Here is a 14,910-nt window from a genome sequence, read left to right on the forward strand (position 1 = left end):
CGTTACCACTTTAACGGGACTATGTATAGAACAAAACAAAAATGTGAAGAAAGAATCGCTAACACAGTTGTACAAGACAGTGACAATACAATCAACTTCATGCCAGTGAAGCTTGAGCAATAACAGCTGCAAATGAACGAAAAATGCAAGCTGTATAAATCACGTTTTTAAGAGCAGCAGCTGACTTTAGATTATCTAGTATAATGAGTACAACGATTGGACAAGAAATAGGAATTAAAAGCATAATTGACCATCAATGAGTACAGGAATAAATGAGATCATGTTGCAGGAATGAATGAAAATAGACTGTATTAAATGGTAATGAATTATCGACCAGTAGGGAAAAGATCAATACGTAGACCAGAAAAAGACTCAGAGCTGAAATAGAAAGTAACCACCGACAACAGAGGCACTGAACAAGAGGAATTAACTGCATATGCTTCCAAGAGCCGAAGAAAGTAGTAAGGCGCCTTGTTTGGTGGCGTGTCCCATCCGCCCATTACGGGCCAGTGATCATTTCTGAGCAAATACGTCCCTCGCGAATCAAACCCATCAGCGCCTTAATGGCTGCCAACTCGGTACAGTGCGCAAATAGCGAAACTGGCTGCGACAAGAATTTTTTGTCCGAACTTACAAATTTGTAGATACAAATGTACTGCACGTAGACTTACACATAGAATGTGTTAATTTTCTATTACAAAACGTGTTTCAGTGGTAATCTGTCTCACTATGACATCCATCAATGAGAATGCACTAAGGATCCAACAATGTTTCCGTAATTTGTTGCAATGGCCAGTGGACGCTTTCCTATCATTAGCTTCAAATATCTGCGTGTTTCGATAATTGTAAGATTAGGGAGCATATATAATTCTGCTCCGTCCCTAGACTCTGTAAAGTTGGTCGGTTAATTGCTTAGCAGCGGTTCTCAAACTTTTGGGCAAACAGCTCATTTCGCACGTCACTTCCGACTAAGTACGGAGTATACAGACGAGTTTCGAAGAAAGAGTGTAAGCGTAGTTATTTTTTTTAATACCAGTTGACATAACCCATTCTGATCAGCTTTTAATGTTATCGCATCATTTTCTTATTAATCAATGTGTAGGTTGAGCTTGCTCCAGCACCAGTCCAAATCTCGGCACATTTTTGGCAATTACGAATCGGATATGTTTCTCTGCTTTCATTCGCAACATATATTTGCTGTTGGTTGCCAATGCTGAAAACCCACCTGAAGTAAGAAGTTGGAAAAAAGTTAAAAACTAGTAGGCACTTGTCTTCTTGCGGATATTAACCAACCTACAAACCGATTGTTACTGAATAAAAATGAGCCACTTAGTACATTTCGACTTCCACCACACTGCCATAGTAATACTTCATGCCTCCCTAAGTCACCACCAGTATTGCAAACACTGTTCTTTTACTCAAAAAGCGAATAAACCAAATTATTCATACGAAACCACCACAACTTACCTGGAAGTTGCGACGCAGATTGAAAACGCTTGGTATAGTACATCACGGCCAGAGACAAGTTCAATTTGCAATGAGAAGTATTTCTCTTGTCTACTGTGCTTTCCAGATACTTTCCACTGTTGTATCAAAAATATTGGCTAGTGTAAATAAGACACTTTAGGCTGTTAACAAATCTTTCTCATTAATTTATCCATAACTGAGCTCTGTTGCTATGGATTGGATAACTTTATTAACAGCAGCAGCCAGCCTTTGAAATCTAGTTTCATTTACGCAAAGACGTGTTTGAGTTTTCACTCATCTTCCGTTGCGGTACACTAGCTTAGCGCCCATTGATTCGCTCGCGTAGACTGTACGGCCTGCAGAGATTAATAGATTTTTGATGTCGTTAACCAAATTGCAACACCTTATAAGCTTTTCACGCTAATTAAGGCAATATGTGGAATGTCTTTTTAGAATGTACTTCTGACCAGAAAGCGATTATGGTAGCTGGAATCCAAAGTTTTTTTTTGTCAACCATGACTTTTGCGTTCTCGTGCGGATATTTCCATAGCAACTTCCATTCCCTAAAAAATATTTCTTTATACTAGTTTTCATAAATTTAGCTTTACATTTTTTAATGTAACAAAATATTTTCTTAAAAATGTTCATCCCTATTGCATTCCCTTAGGGGTTCAATTTCAAGAAAAAGTGAAACACGATTTCTTTTATTTCTAACCGAGAAGTCGAATACCAATTTTTACTTCAAAAATACTCTAGTAGTTCTTTAGCAATTATTTTCTGAAGACTTTCACCCACAATTTTACTCCTTCGTGCCTGAATTTACAAAAATACTGAAAAGAATTTTTTATTTTCTGACTGAGAAACCAGTTTTTGTAGTTCTAGCTTCAAATGTCCTTAATAGCGACATACTTTCAAAACTTTTTATTCCCTACTTCACCCCCTTAGGGTTGGAATTTCGAATAATCCTTCCTTTAAACGATGCCTACAGTACAAGATCCACACCCTCTCCAAACTTCAAGCATCTATTCTCAGCGGGCTGGGCAGGGCGTGAAGAGTTAGTCAGCCATGTCATATATGTAATTTCTAAACAAGGAGTTACAGCGTAAAAATTCAGTCAACAAAAACATAGCACTGATAAAGATATAAATGTATTACAGTTGATAGGTGACACCAGAAACACGGAATAAATCAAGTCACACTGTTTACTTTGGTGAAATCTGCAGCTCCCTGTACCACTCACCCAGTGTCTGCGAAGACAGTCATTAATCATCATAGTAATAGTGCACACGCGTTTCGTGTGCTAAACATAGCTAACTAAATGATTGGAGGTTCCCCTTTTAACCTAGCACAGCACGACGTACAATTTCCACCTTTAATTCACAACGACGATGGTCAAATATTTTTATGTCTGTATACTCTGCTCCATTCTGTGCAAGAGGAAGGTGGATAGTTCAGATTACTTTCGTTCCTACTGCTACATTTATGAATGCTGCTGTTACTTTCTTAATGTACCTGACTCTTCGCAACAAATTTCATACGAAAGTGGCGACGGTTAGCAGTTCTTTTTTTCCAGTTGCCTACATGAAGTTCGAGGATAGACAACGAATGACAACATTACTGCACGATTCTGTGCAATGGTTACTTTGTTAAGTAAGCAATTGCCTCAGAAAACTATTCCATATGACAACAAAAAAGAAGTGTGCAAAGGAGGCGAATTATCTAATGCTTTCAACACTAAATCAACAGTTACACGTACATGGGGACAACAGTTGTTGAAGAATGTCAAGAAACAGTTTGTTGTTTGATTTGCCTAGCATCTGTGCGCTGTAATGATCATCCCTACACTAGTTTTTTATCGACGTAATGTTTGCTTCCATTCTTCACCTGTCACACGAGTTCGTCCAGACTGGAGACAGCTGCGGACATAATCGAAACCACCAGGACACACTGTTTAGCAACAAACCTCAGTCCGGCACTTCCCGAGTCCAGCGTTCACGGCAGGAGCGGCGCATAGCTGAAGTGATACTGCAGCATCGCATAGGCGGTTCCGCTGGCGCACGGGTCGCCGGGTAAGTACCACGACGTGTCCCAGCCAATCGCGCTCGCTCGCAGCTTGTTTACGCTATCATCGTAGCATATCACTGCAACGTAACTAAACAGCTGTTCTGCAGATGGCCGCTCTGTGTAACGACTTGTCGGCAAAAACTTGGCGAGAGGCAACAGCTTTAACGTTGTGAAACGTCCGGACCGCAGGCTTCGATCAACTGCGAGGCTGGATAAGGAGATAAAAAGAGGTTGATAGTGCTGAATTCTTGGGATTACAATTCGATAATAAAGGAGCGTACTCAGAACTGCTGAAACACCTTAACTAATCTTTATTTGGAATGCGTATGTTGTCGTCTATATATATTTATTTATTTATTTATTTCATGTTCCGTAGATCTCGTATTGTGAGCACGTCACATGAGAGGTGGAACGAGTCAAACATACCAAACAACAAACATACAAAAAGATACAAAACAGTCTTCATTAAACATATAAAAATTTTTCAACATAACTGCATATGGTTAATACAAAGTTTAGAGGAAAAACAGATATTGTACATATAACAGCAGATTCCTTTGAGTGTTAATACAAAGTTTCATGTTTTAATTTGGAGAAAAATTGCAACCACATCCCTTTGTTAACAAGATGGATAATTCTATCTAAATACTATTTCCCTTTTTGCATCATAAAACTCTTCTAATGTATAAACAGACATATTTAACAAATATTCCTTTAGTTTTGCTTTAAAAAGAGATTCATTTTCTCTTAAACATTTTATCTGGTCAGGGAGATGGTTAAAAATTTTTGTTCCTGACCATTTGACACCTCTCAACAACTGTCAGGTTCTTAAGTTCACAATGAGGATTTTCTTTCCCTCTTGTATTATATTTGTGATAGTTCTTATTTGATGGAAATTGTTCAGGGTTCTTAATTACAAAACACATCAGCGAATATATGTACTGGGATACAGTGGCCATTATTTGCAGCTTTCTGAAAATGTTACGGCATGATGTCCTAGGGGGTACTCTGCACATAATTCTAATAGCCCTTTTCTGGGCCACAAAAATTTTCTTTGCCAAAGCTAAATTTCCCCAGAAGACACTTCCGTAACACACAACGGAGGTGATATAAAAATAAAAAGGTTACCATACATCGCTAAGGTCATACGGGATTGATTTTTGGAGTAACACATCAAGCCATGCTGAAGTTTTCAGAGTCCAAGCGCATGCAATACGAATTATTTGTGGTGTGGACTCAAAAACGATCTTCAGAGGCCTGCTCAGGGAACCGGGGATAGTAGCTACTATTTGTCAATATCTTTCGTCTTTAATGAAAGTAATCATAATCATAAATCATAAATGTTATATCCGTTTTTTTAGATCAACCACCCAGTTCATTATCTTCGTACAAGCTCACTTTCAATCTTCACAAAGATTTATAGTCACTTCCTTTGGTCCGGAACAGAAGTCTACAGAATTTGCTGGTGGTCAACTCCTTTTATTCCATATTCCACAGGCGAATTTCTTAGCTGAACCGATTGATATTGTTAATAAAATCAACTAACGGCTCACATAAAATCTGACTTCTGCACATTTTCCGTGCAGTAAAGCGGCCAATATAAATAAGTGTTGCAAACTGCTTTCCGTTTTCCTATGCGTTGCCGCAATAGCCTAATAATTATTTTATAGACCTCAGTATCCCCGTATATATATATGTACATATTTGTGACAATTTTAATATTACCTCTTAAATGAGAACATGTTTCGGAATTTTTTTTTTACTTACTCCACATTCATGAGGACCATTGAACTTCGATCTGTGTAAAGAACATTAATATGCAGGGTGAAGAAAAATTCCCGCACTCGGACTTCACAGTGCGATTCCTAACAGACTAGCAGTACAAAAATGTCTGTCACAAAATTTCGTGCTCTGCATATTTCCGGCAGTAAATGGACGTTAAAGATTAGCAATCTGGCAACGCTGTATTCACGTGCTCCGTAACTACTTCTGTCAACACATAAGGGTAGTGCTGTGCAGTTAGTGCAGTGGATAGCGCTTAGGGGTAACATGCAGTAGTTAAAGGGTTCGATTCTGGATCGAAGCGTATTTGCTTTTATTTGCTAAATGTAGTCTGCGTGGTGCGGTATTTGGCGTCTTAATCCTAATACAGCTATTACGTGGGTCTATTACAAACCATTTGCACTTGTATGCTACGAACACAGAAATGGGGGTACAATCGTTTTCATTGGTTAGCTTCTAAAGAAGCCTTTTTCGCGTTGTGGACGCGAATTGTTTCATACCACTACAGCTAACTAGATTCCATACCCGTTTTCTGTGTACCCTTCCCCATGGTCCCATCGATGAGTACCTTCTATTATTCTTGCAACGGTGAGGTTCATTACATTTAGTTACGGCCTTACGTCACCAGTAGGGCCAGCAAAGTGCTTTGCAAATAATTTTCAAATATGTACTATGTAAATATCGGATACATGTGGCGTAGCCACACCGTCTTAGGCGCCTTGCCATGGTCCTTGTACGTTGAACACTTGCTTTCATTCGATCTTCCCAAAGAGACATACCAGTAAAAACTATTGTTTTGAACAGGTACGAAATTTAAGTTTCCTTCTTTGTGATTTTTTCTTAAGAAATAAATCGTTCATGAAGATGTACCGCATGAGTAAAAATGTTGAGCTCATACCACGGAAAACGTCTAGCAATAAAACAGTCCATAGCCCGAAATGAACATTAATGTAAGACTAACTAACAGAAAAAAATTGACAGTACGGCCACGCCATATCCAAAGGCCAGGGGCACATTTGCATTCAAATAATTTAGTTGCTATCGGATCCACAGCCGTGGGAAACTTCCTGAAAGAAATACGTTTCCTGTATTCGCTGTTATTCATTTGCATTTGATTTTTATTTTGTGTTTTAGGACGTTTCGGCTCTGTAGTCATTTTCAAGCAAAAGGTTTAATACACTAACTACCTGGTTGTGTTACAGTAACAAGACAGGTGGCGAATTTGGTGGAAATCATTCGATTTATTACGAGGTGTCTTGTTACTGTAACCCAAAACATATGTTTTTACCGCGCCAAACATTTTGCCTGAGATTCACTACACAGCCGAAACGTCCTAGTGCACAAAATAAAAATAAAATGGAAATGAATAACAGCCAATGCAGGATACTTATTTCTTTCAAGAACACTTTCAGTTACTTGAGAGGTTTTAGTATTTCGGTCAGACATGACACCACTTGTAATTTTGTCGCAACGAAGTGAGCAGACGTTACTTAGCTTAGCAAAAGTAACACAAAACAACAGTGTCACTGTATTCGAAAACGACGATCGCAGCTTCGACAGTTCTCTAATCATATACCACGCCTACAACAAAAGTCTTTGTCGTAGCACTGTTGGTGACATGACTATAGCGTGTTTTATACGCCCCGTAGTGGGAGATACGATGAATTTCTTTCACTTGATAATCCTGGCGTGAGCGTGCTGGTTAAACAGCGTATAATGCAGCTGGAGACGGACAGAGGGGGTGGACAATAGCTCACGCGAACTTAACAGACTGCTCTCTCGAAAATCACTGACATATGCGTGAAACTCAACGTTGAACGCATCAACGACAACGATTTCTAATGCTCTCAATCCGTACGACTCCGTGGTGGGGGGCTTTCATTTTAACCTACGACCCGTGAGCAAAGACTGTACGAGGGAATTTCATATAACGCTTTCAGTCAACTGGCGACGAAAATACCCCTCCTTACACAATTCGAAACGGCAACATTCCGAGTTGGGTGCCATAAAGTGGCTTCGATTTTGCGTCCTCTGTCACGCAAGCAGATTTTATGATAGTAATGAAAGCATCCAGATCGTCCTTGCTGTTTAATTTTGCGCAGCAGACTTCGTAATTCGTCCTCCACACACAAAAGTCCAATGAACGACACATCAGGAGTGATGCGATGTTGAACGAAGATCGGCAGTCTTTATCTCGGCTACTCAATTTCAGAACTGTAATGACACTTCATCCGAATGGACACTGTCATTAGTTTAAACAATAATGTTGAGCCATTTCATCGTTGGCTGGGACGTTCTCAAACAGTGAGTTCGCATGCTAACTACTTCTTGGATGCAAGAGTGTCTCGTATGGGTTCAGATTTATGTATAGTGTTACAGATGATCATGGATGTAAACGGAAGAGAAGGATGAAACCTATTACCGGCACAGAGCTTATTAAACTCGAATGCCACCAGAATGACTGCCGGTCATAATGTCCTGATGCGACTGAAATATCTGCTTGGTCACAGTTTTACACAGTCTTCAATTTGGTCCGCCCCCGGTAGCTGAGTGATCAGCGCGACAGAATGTCAATCCTAAGAGCCCGGGTTCGATTCCCGGCGGGGTCGGAGATTTTCACCTCTCAGGAACTGGGTGTTGTGTTCTCCAAATCATCCTCATTTCATCCCCATCGACGCGCAAGTCGCCGAAGTGACGTCAAATCGAAAGACTTGCACCAGGCGAACGGTCTACCCGACGGGAGGCCCTAGTCACACGACCTCTCTTCAATTTGGTGAGAACTCTTGTAGAGCTGGTTACACATTTTGCAGTCATCCAGTGCAAGTTTTCAAAAAACCTTGCATTTTTTCCTATCTTGAGCTCGTTTCGTACAGTTTTGTTCATGCAAAGAACAATATGCGCAAAATTTTATTCAAACTGGAGATGATTAGGTGGGTGTGGTTCCTAAAAGTGGTCTACTTGATGTGGAGTGATCCAGAGGCCAGACAGACACACAACATCTAAAATAATTTTGGTTTTTCTTAACCATCCAGGAGTTTCTTAAGGCTGCCAGAACGTCGCGTTTCGTTTGAACACAACAGCTGTTCAGTAGGCCTTGTCTTATTGCAAGTGGTATTCCCTTACCAATCTCCGACCATCTAAACTGACATACCAGCCATTTACAGGAGGGGCCTAAAGTTTAACGTAGGCTTCGAAACACTGTGCAACTTCGCAGTTTCCACAGATATGAATGGTCGCCATAGGTAAAAGAAGCGAAACATGACAGGAAAAAATCATACAATCGGCTGAGGGTCGAAAGCTGAACCTTTGCATTTGTATCTTGACACCCAACGACCTACAAAAGTAGCAAATATTTTACATTTGCGTGATAACAGCTTTCTGTTAAGCTTACCGGTAAAATGCTGTTAACTACTACGGGAAGTCCGTAGGCCAATAAAAGACCTTTGAAGCTTAACTTACAACAAAATTTCGTCGAATGACAAAGTAGCCTCATATATTGAGTATAAAACCGTGCTCAAGTGTCTGAGTCGCAAAAATATCGCAACGACTTCCTGACCTCAAAGGGGAATTCCGCTAAGAGAGACGGGATGTGATACCATGGACAAATGATAATTCCACTGGCGTCCGTTTCCGTCCCGTCACGAGGAAGATTGTATGACGTTGTCTTACGTTTGCAGGAAGGAAGTCTATTACTTAACATCTCGTCGGCTGCGACGTCGTTTCGCGACCGACCAAACAGTCGGATTGGTGAAGGATGGGGAAGGAGAGCAGTCGTGTCTGTTTCAAGTGCAGCATCCCGGCTTTTGCCATTGGTGCGAGAGAAGCGCCCCAAGCAGCGAGATAGCCAACCATCTCTTATCATCATATGCGTAGTACGAATATATATATTACTACGTAATTTACGAAATAGTTTTTATAGCACTGCTTTTGAAGCGTTACTAAAACATCAAGAGACACGACCGATAGTAAAACCAATGTAAAAAGGGTCAAAACTTACGAGTATTTATGAAACGATAAAAGGTACAACGTATTTGCGATAATATGAATTTCAGCTTCTTCTCGTCTTTCCAGCTTGTGTTCAGTGACAACCTCATTGACTTAACAATAAAGCAAGAGAATTTTTTTTTTAAGAACTGGGTCCAATGTTGTTACACACAGCCAGTATCTCATGGTAATGGAAATGAGCGTTTGGCGTCATTGGCCGGGAGGCCCCTTACGAGGCAGGTCCGGCCGCCGTGGTGCAACTCTTATTACATTCGACGCCACATTGGGCGACCTGCGCGCCGGATGGGGATGAAATGATGAAAACAACACAACACCCAGTTCCCGAGCGGAGAAAATCCCCGACCCAGCCGGGAATCGAACCCGGGCTCCCGTAGGACGGCAGTCCGTCACGCTGACCGTTCAGCTATTTTTTTTTTTTTTCCTTTGTTGATCGTTGTCTTTGGTCGTTGCGGACGTCACATGACATCCGTGAAAGTTCGTTTGTTGATCCTCCCACTCAGTTTTTTTTCTTTCTTATTACAGAGGCCAATCAGCTCTCTGACCGAATACGCTGAGCTACCGTGCCGGCAAAATCTCATTTTGTTCGTTTCATCTGCTCGGGGCGGATGTCGCAAGACACCCGTTTGTGTTCGTTGTTGATCGATTAACTCAGTTTTTTTTTTTTATTATTACAGAGGGCAGCTAACCCTCTAACTGAGCTACCGTGCCGGCGAGCTATCGGGGCGGACAGTGTCTCGTGGTGACGTGCTATTCCTATGTACAACCATTTCGTAGCTCTGGGATTCATTTCTGGGAATCAAATGCACAAAAGACGGACACAATTTTTAAATTGTAAAAAATGGAAGTAAGACTAATAATTAAAAGTAGTAGTCGGACTGATTGCAAGTTTATATAAGCTCCAAGGAAATTCATACGTCATTCTGTTGCGTACATCAGGAAAAACAAAGAAGTTTTTGACAAATAGTTCAGCCAACGCAATTCATGGTGGTCCCTGGACATTACAAAAGGCGTGACACGGATCTTAAAAGGGTATGTGATTACCACGGATGGCAAAGTGTTCCCATGCTGAAACTTCCTGGCAGATTAAAACTGTGTGCCGGACCGAGACTCGAACTCGGGACCTTTGCCTTTCGCGGGCAAGTGCTCTACCAACTGAGCTACCCAAGCACGACTCACGCCCCGTCCTCACAGCTTTACTCCTGCCAGTATGTCGTCTCCTGCCTTCCAAACTTTACAGAAGCTCTCCTGCGAGCCTTGCAGAACTAGCACTCCTGAAAGAAAGTATATTGCGGAGACAAGCTTAGCCACAGCCTGGGGGATGCTTCCAGAATGAGATTTTCACTCTGATGCGGAGTGTGCGCTGATATGAAACTTCCTGGAAGACTAAAAATGTGTGCCGGACCGAGACTCGAACTCGGGACCTTTGCCTTTCTCGGGAAAATGCTCTCCCAACTGAGCTACCCAAGCACGACTCACGCCCCGTCCTCACAGCTTTACTTCTGCCAGAATGGAACGTAGGAGACGAGATACTGGCAGAAGTAAAGCTGTGAGGACGGGGCGTGAGTTGTGCTTGGGTAGCTCATACGGTAGAGCACTTGCCCGCGGCCGGCCGAAGTGGCCGTGCGGTTAAAGGCGCTGCAGTCTGGAACCGCAAGACCGCTACGGTCGCAGGTTCGAATCCTGCCTCGGGCATGGATGTTTGTGATGTCCTTAGGTTAGTTAGATTTAACTAGTTCTAAGTTCTAGGGGACTAATGACCTCAGCAGTTGAGTCCCATAGTGCTCAGAGCCATTTGCGCCAACTTGCCCGCGAAACGCAAAGGTCCCGAGTTCAAGTCTCGGTCCGGTACGCAGTTTTAATCTTCCAGGAAGTTTCATATCAGCGCACACTCCGCTGCAGAGTGAAAATCTCATTCTGTTCCCATGCTGTCCAGACGGTTGGTAAGGAGTTCTTGTCGTAGGGTATTCCGTTCCTCCACCAGGACGGTTAACTACTGTTGGATGGCCATTGTTGTATGTGAACGTGCCCCGTCTCCCCAACGTATCCCGCACTTGCTCGATGCGATTAAGTCGGCAGAACGGGCACCCCAATTCACTCACGAATATCCTCTCGTTCTAAGACCTCGCCGCCCGGTGCCGTCGCGTATTGTCATACTTACAAATGAAAGTAGGGCTGAACGCATCTCTGAAAAGATGCACATGGGGAACGAGTACAGTGTCACAAAAATATTGACCGTTAGGGTACCGTGTTGAAAGGTTTGGAGGTCAGCACCCTTATGCAGCATTATGCCTCCCCACACGTAACATCTGGACTACCAAAACGATCATATTCGACAGTGTTAGATGCACCCAGAAATACTGTCGAACTTGATCCCTCTGGTCGTCCAGGCGTTGTGGTGTGGTCCGAAGGCATAAAGAAAGAACATGGTTACGAGAATAAAGAGTGACGGAAGAAAAGAAAAACGAATAAGAAATTGAAGCTGGCACGTGGTCCTTAATTGGCCCATCCAAAAAGAATAAAAATAAATAAAGGGCATTAAGAACAACAATAACATTGATTGGTTTACCACATTTGAAGTGCATCTAAATCTACATCCATACTCCGCAAGCCATCTGACGGTGTGTGGTGGAGGGTACCTTGAGTACCTCTATCGGTTCTCCCTTCTATTACAGTCTCGTATTGTTCGTGGAAAAAAGGATTGTCTGTATGCTTCTGTGTGGGCTCTAATATCTCTGATTTTATCCTCATGGTCTCTTCGCGAGATATACGTAGGACGGAGCAATATACTGCTGGACTCTTCGGTGAAGGTATGTTCTCGAAACTTTAACAAATTCCCGTACCGAGCTACTGAGCGTCTCTCCTGCAGAGTCTTCCACTGGAGTTTATCATCTCCGTAACACTTTCGCGATTACTAAATGATCCTGTAACGAAGCGGGCTGCTCTCCGTTGGATCTTCTCTATCTCTTCTATCAACCCTATCTGGTACGGATCCCACACTGCTGAGCAGTATTCAAGCAGTGGGCGACCAAGTGTACTGTAACCTACTTCCTTGGTTTTCGGATTGCATTTCCTTAGGATTCTTCCAATGAATCTGTCTGGCATCTGCTTTACCGACGAACAACTTGATATGATCATTCCATTTCAAATCACTCCTAATGCTTACTCCCAGATCATTTATGGAATTAACTGCTTCCAGTTGCTGACCTGCTATATTGTAGCTAAATGATCTATCTTTCTATGTATTGGCAGCACATTACACTTGTCTACATTGAGATTCAATTGCCATTCCCTGCACCATGCGTCAATTCGCTCCAGATCCTCCTGCATTTCAGTACAATTTTCCATTGTTACAATCTCTCGATACCCCACAGCATCATCTGCAAAAAGCCTCAGTGAACTTCCGATGTCATCCACCGGGTCATTTATGTATATTGTGAATAGCAACGGTCCTATGACACTCCCCTGCGGCACACCTGAAATCACTCTTACTTCGGAAGACTTCTCTCCATTGACAATGACATGCTGCGTTCTGTTATCTAGGAACTCTTCAATCCAATCACACAATTGCTCTGACAGTCCATATGCTCTTACTCTGTTCATTAAACGACTGTGGGGAACTGTATCGAACGCCTTGCGGAAGTCAAGAAACACGGCGTCTACCTGTGAACCCGTGTCTATGGCCCTCTGAGTCTCGTGGACGAATAGCGCGAGCTGGGTTTCACACGACCGTCTTTTTCGACACCCATGCTGATTCCTACAGAGTAGATTTCTAGTCTCCAGAAAAGTCATTATACTCGAACATAATACGTGTTCCAAAATTCTACAACTGATCGACGTTAGAGATATACTTCTATAGTTCTGCACATCTGTTCGACGTCCCTTCTTGAAAACGGGGATGACCTGTGCCCTTTTCCAATCCTTTGGAACGCTACGCTTTTCTAGAGACCTACGGTACACCGCTGCAAGAAGAGGGGCAAGTTCCTTCGCGTACTCTGTGTAAAATCGAACTGGTATCCCATCAGGTCCAGCGGTCTTTCCTCTTTTGAGTGATTTTAATTTTCTCTCTCGCTCTGTCGTCTATTTCGATATCTACGATTTTGTCATCTGTGCGACAATCTAGAGAAGGAACCACAGTGCAGTCTTCCTCTGTGAAACAGCTTTGGATAAAGACATTTAGTATTTGGGCCTTTAGTCTGTCATCCTCTGTTTCAGTACCATTTTGGTCACAGAGTGTCTGGACATTTTGTTTTGATCCACCTACCGCTTTGACATAAGACCAGAATATTTAGCATCATTAGAAACGAAAGGGATATTGGAAGAGAAGACTGAATTGACAGTCACAATAGCTGCTAAGAAACAAATAGACTCTGTTGACAAGAGGAGGGCGGAGAAGCGGAAAGGGGAGGGGGGGGGGGGGGTGTTGCCAAGAGTTAGCTTATATGGAAGATAGAGCTATTGCGGTATTAAGTGGACCATTAATGGTGACATAAATTTAGTGTATCTGATATTTTGAGGTACATAGTTCTACGGTTCCTAATAGAGAAAATGATTATGAGAAGATGACTGTGCTATGTACTGGCACAGAGTGGATTTTACTTCGTTGAGAAAGACTATTTCTGTTGTGCTGTTCACGCAGTAGTGTAAGGGTTGAAAATAAATAAGAGGGACTGCACAGATTGCAAAGACGACAGAGCAGACACAGGAGTTCTCTACGTTTGTCGGCACATAGCCATGATACTTGTTCCAAAGCAGGAGTATTACGATCAAATAGTCAAGTCACAGAAGCTTTCATCTCCACTTCTATCAGGGGTGGGCTCTCATAGGAAAATCGTTTATGTTTTACAATATCTTGATAAGTAAAGAAGCTGCACATTGTGCGTAAATACGAAAATGTAAATAATTAAAGACAGAAAAATATTTCAAAGATGCAAATATTCAGATCTACTGAACAAGGAAAGTGAGTCTCTGTGTTACTTGGCACTTAGAAGAAAAACAAGACACAAAGGACAATGTAAAGAGGCGCTATTAAGTACCATGTAAATAATGTTTAACGAGTTTGCATAAATATAGTTTGTCGGGCAGATAAATATACACTACTGGTCATTAAAATTGCTACACCAAGAAGAAATGCAGATGATAAATGGGTATTCATTGGACAAATATATTTTACTAGAACTGACATGTGATCATATTTTCACGCAATTTGGGTGCATAGATCCTGAGAAATCAGTACCCATAACAACCACCTCTGGCCATAATAACGGCCTTGATACGACTGGGCATTGAATCAAACAGAGCTTGGATGGTGTGTACAGGTACAGCTGCCCATGCAGCTTCAATACGATACCACAGTTCATCACGAGTAGTGACTGGCGTATTGTGACGAGCCAGTTGCTCGGCCGTCATTGGCCACACGTTTTCAATTGATGAGAGATCTGGAGAATGTGCTGGCGAAGGCAGCAGTCGAACATTTTCTGTATCCAGAAAAGCCCGTATATGACCTGCAACATGCGGTCGTGTATTATCCTGCTGAAATGTAGGGTTTCGTAGGGATCGAATGAAGGGTAGAGCCACGGGTCGTAACACATCTGA

At 42.1% G+C, this 14,910-nt stretch overlaps 1 protein-coding gene across 2 annotated transcripts in view; it reads right to left on the reverse strand.

Moving 5' to 3' along the window:
- The window catches only part of LOC126474895 (TBC1 domain family member 14-like), a 332,809-nt gene that overhangs the window by 102,393 nt on the left and 215,506 nt on the right, over positions 1-14,910 (reverse strand). The window contains exon 1 of one of the 2 annotated variants that reach the window (XM_050102390.1): positions 3,224-3,401. The exons of the other annotated variant lie outside the window; for it this stretch is intronic. Within the exon in view, the coding sequence (XP_049958347.1) occupies positions 3,224-3,225 (2 nt within the window). The 5' untranslated portion in view covers positions 3,226-3,401. Of the gene's footprint in view, positions 1-3,223; positions 3,402-14,910 lie in introns of those variants that run through there. 2 annotated transcript variants of the gene reach the window in all.

Source organism: Schistocerca serialis, chromosome 4, assembly GCF_023864345.2.
Source record: "Schistocerca serialis cubense isolate TAMUIC-IGC-003099 chromosome 4, iqSchSeri2.2, whole genome shotgun sequence".
Lineage (NCBI taxonomy): Eukaryota > Metazoa > Arthropoda > Insecta > Orthoptera > Acrididae > Schistocerca > Schistocerca serialis.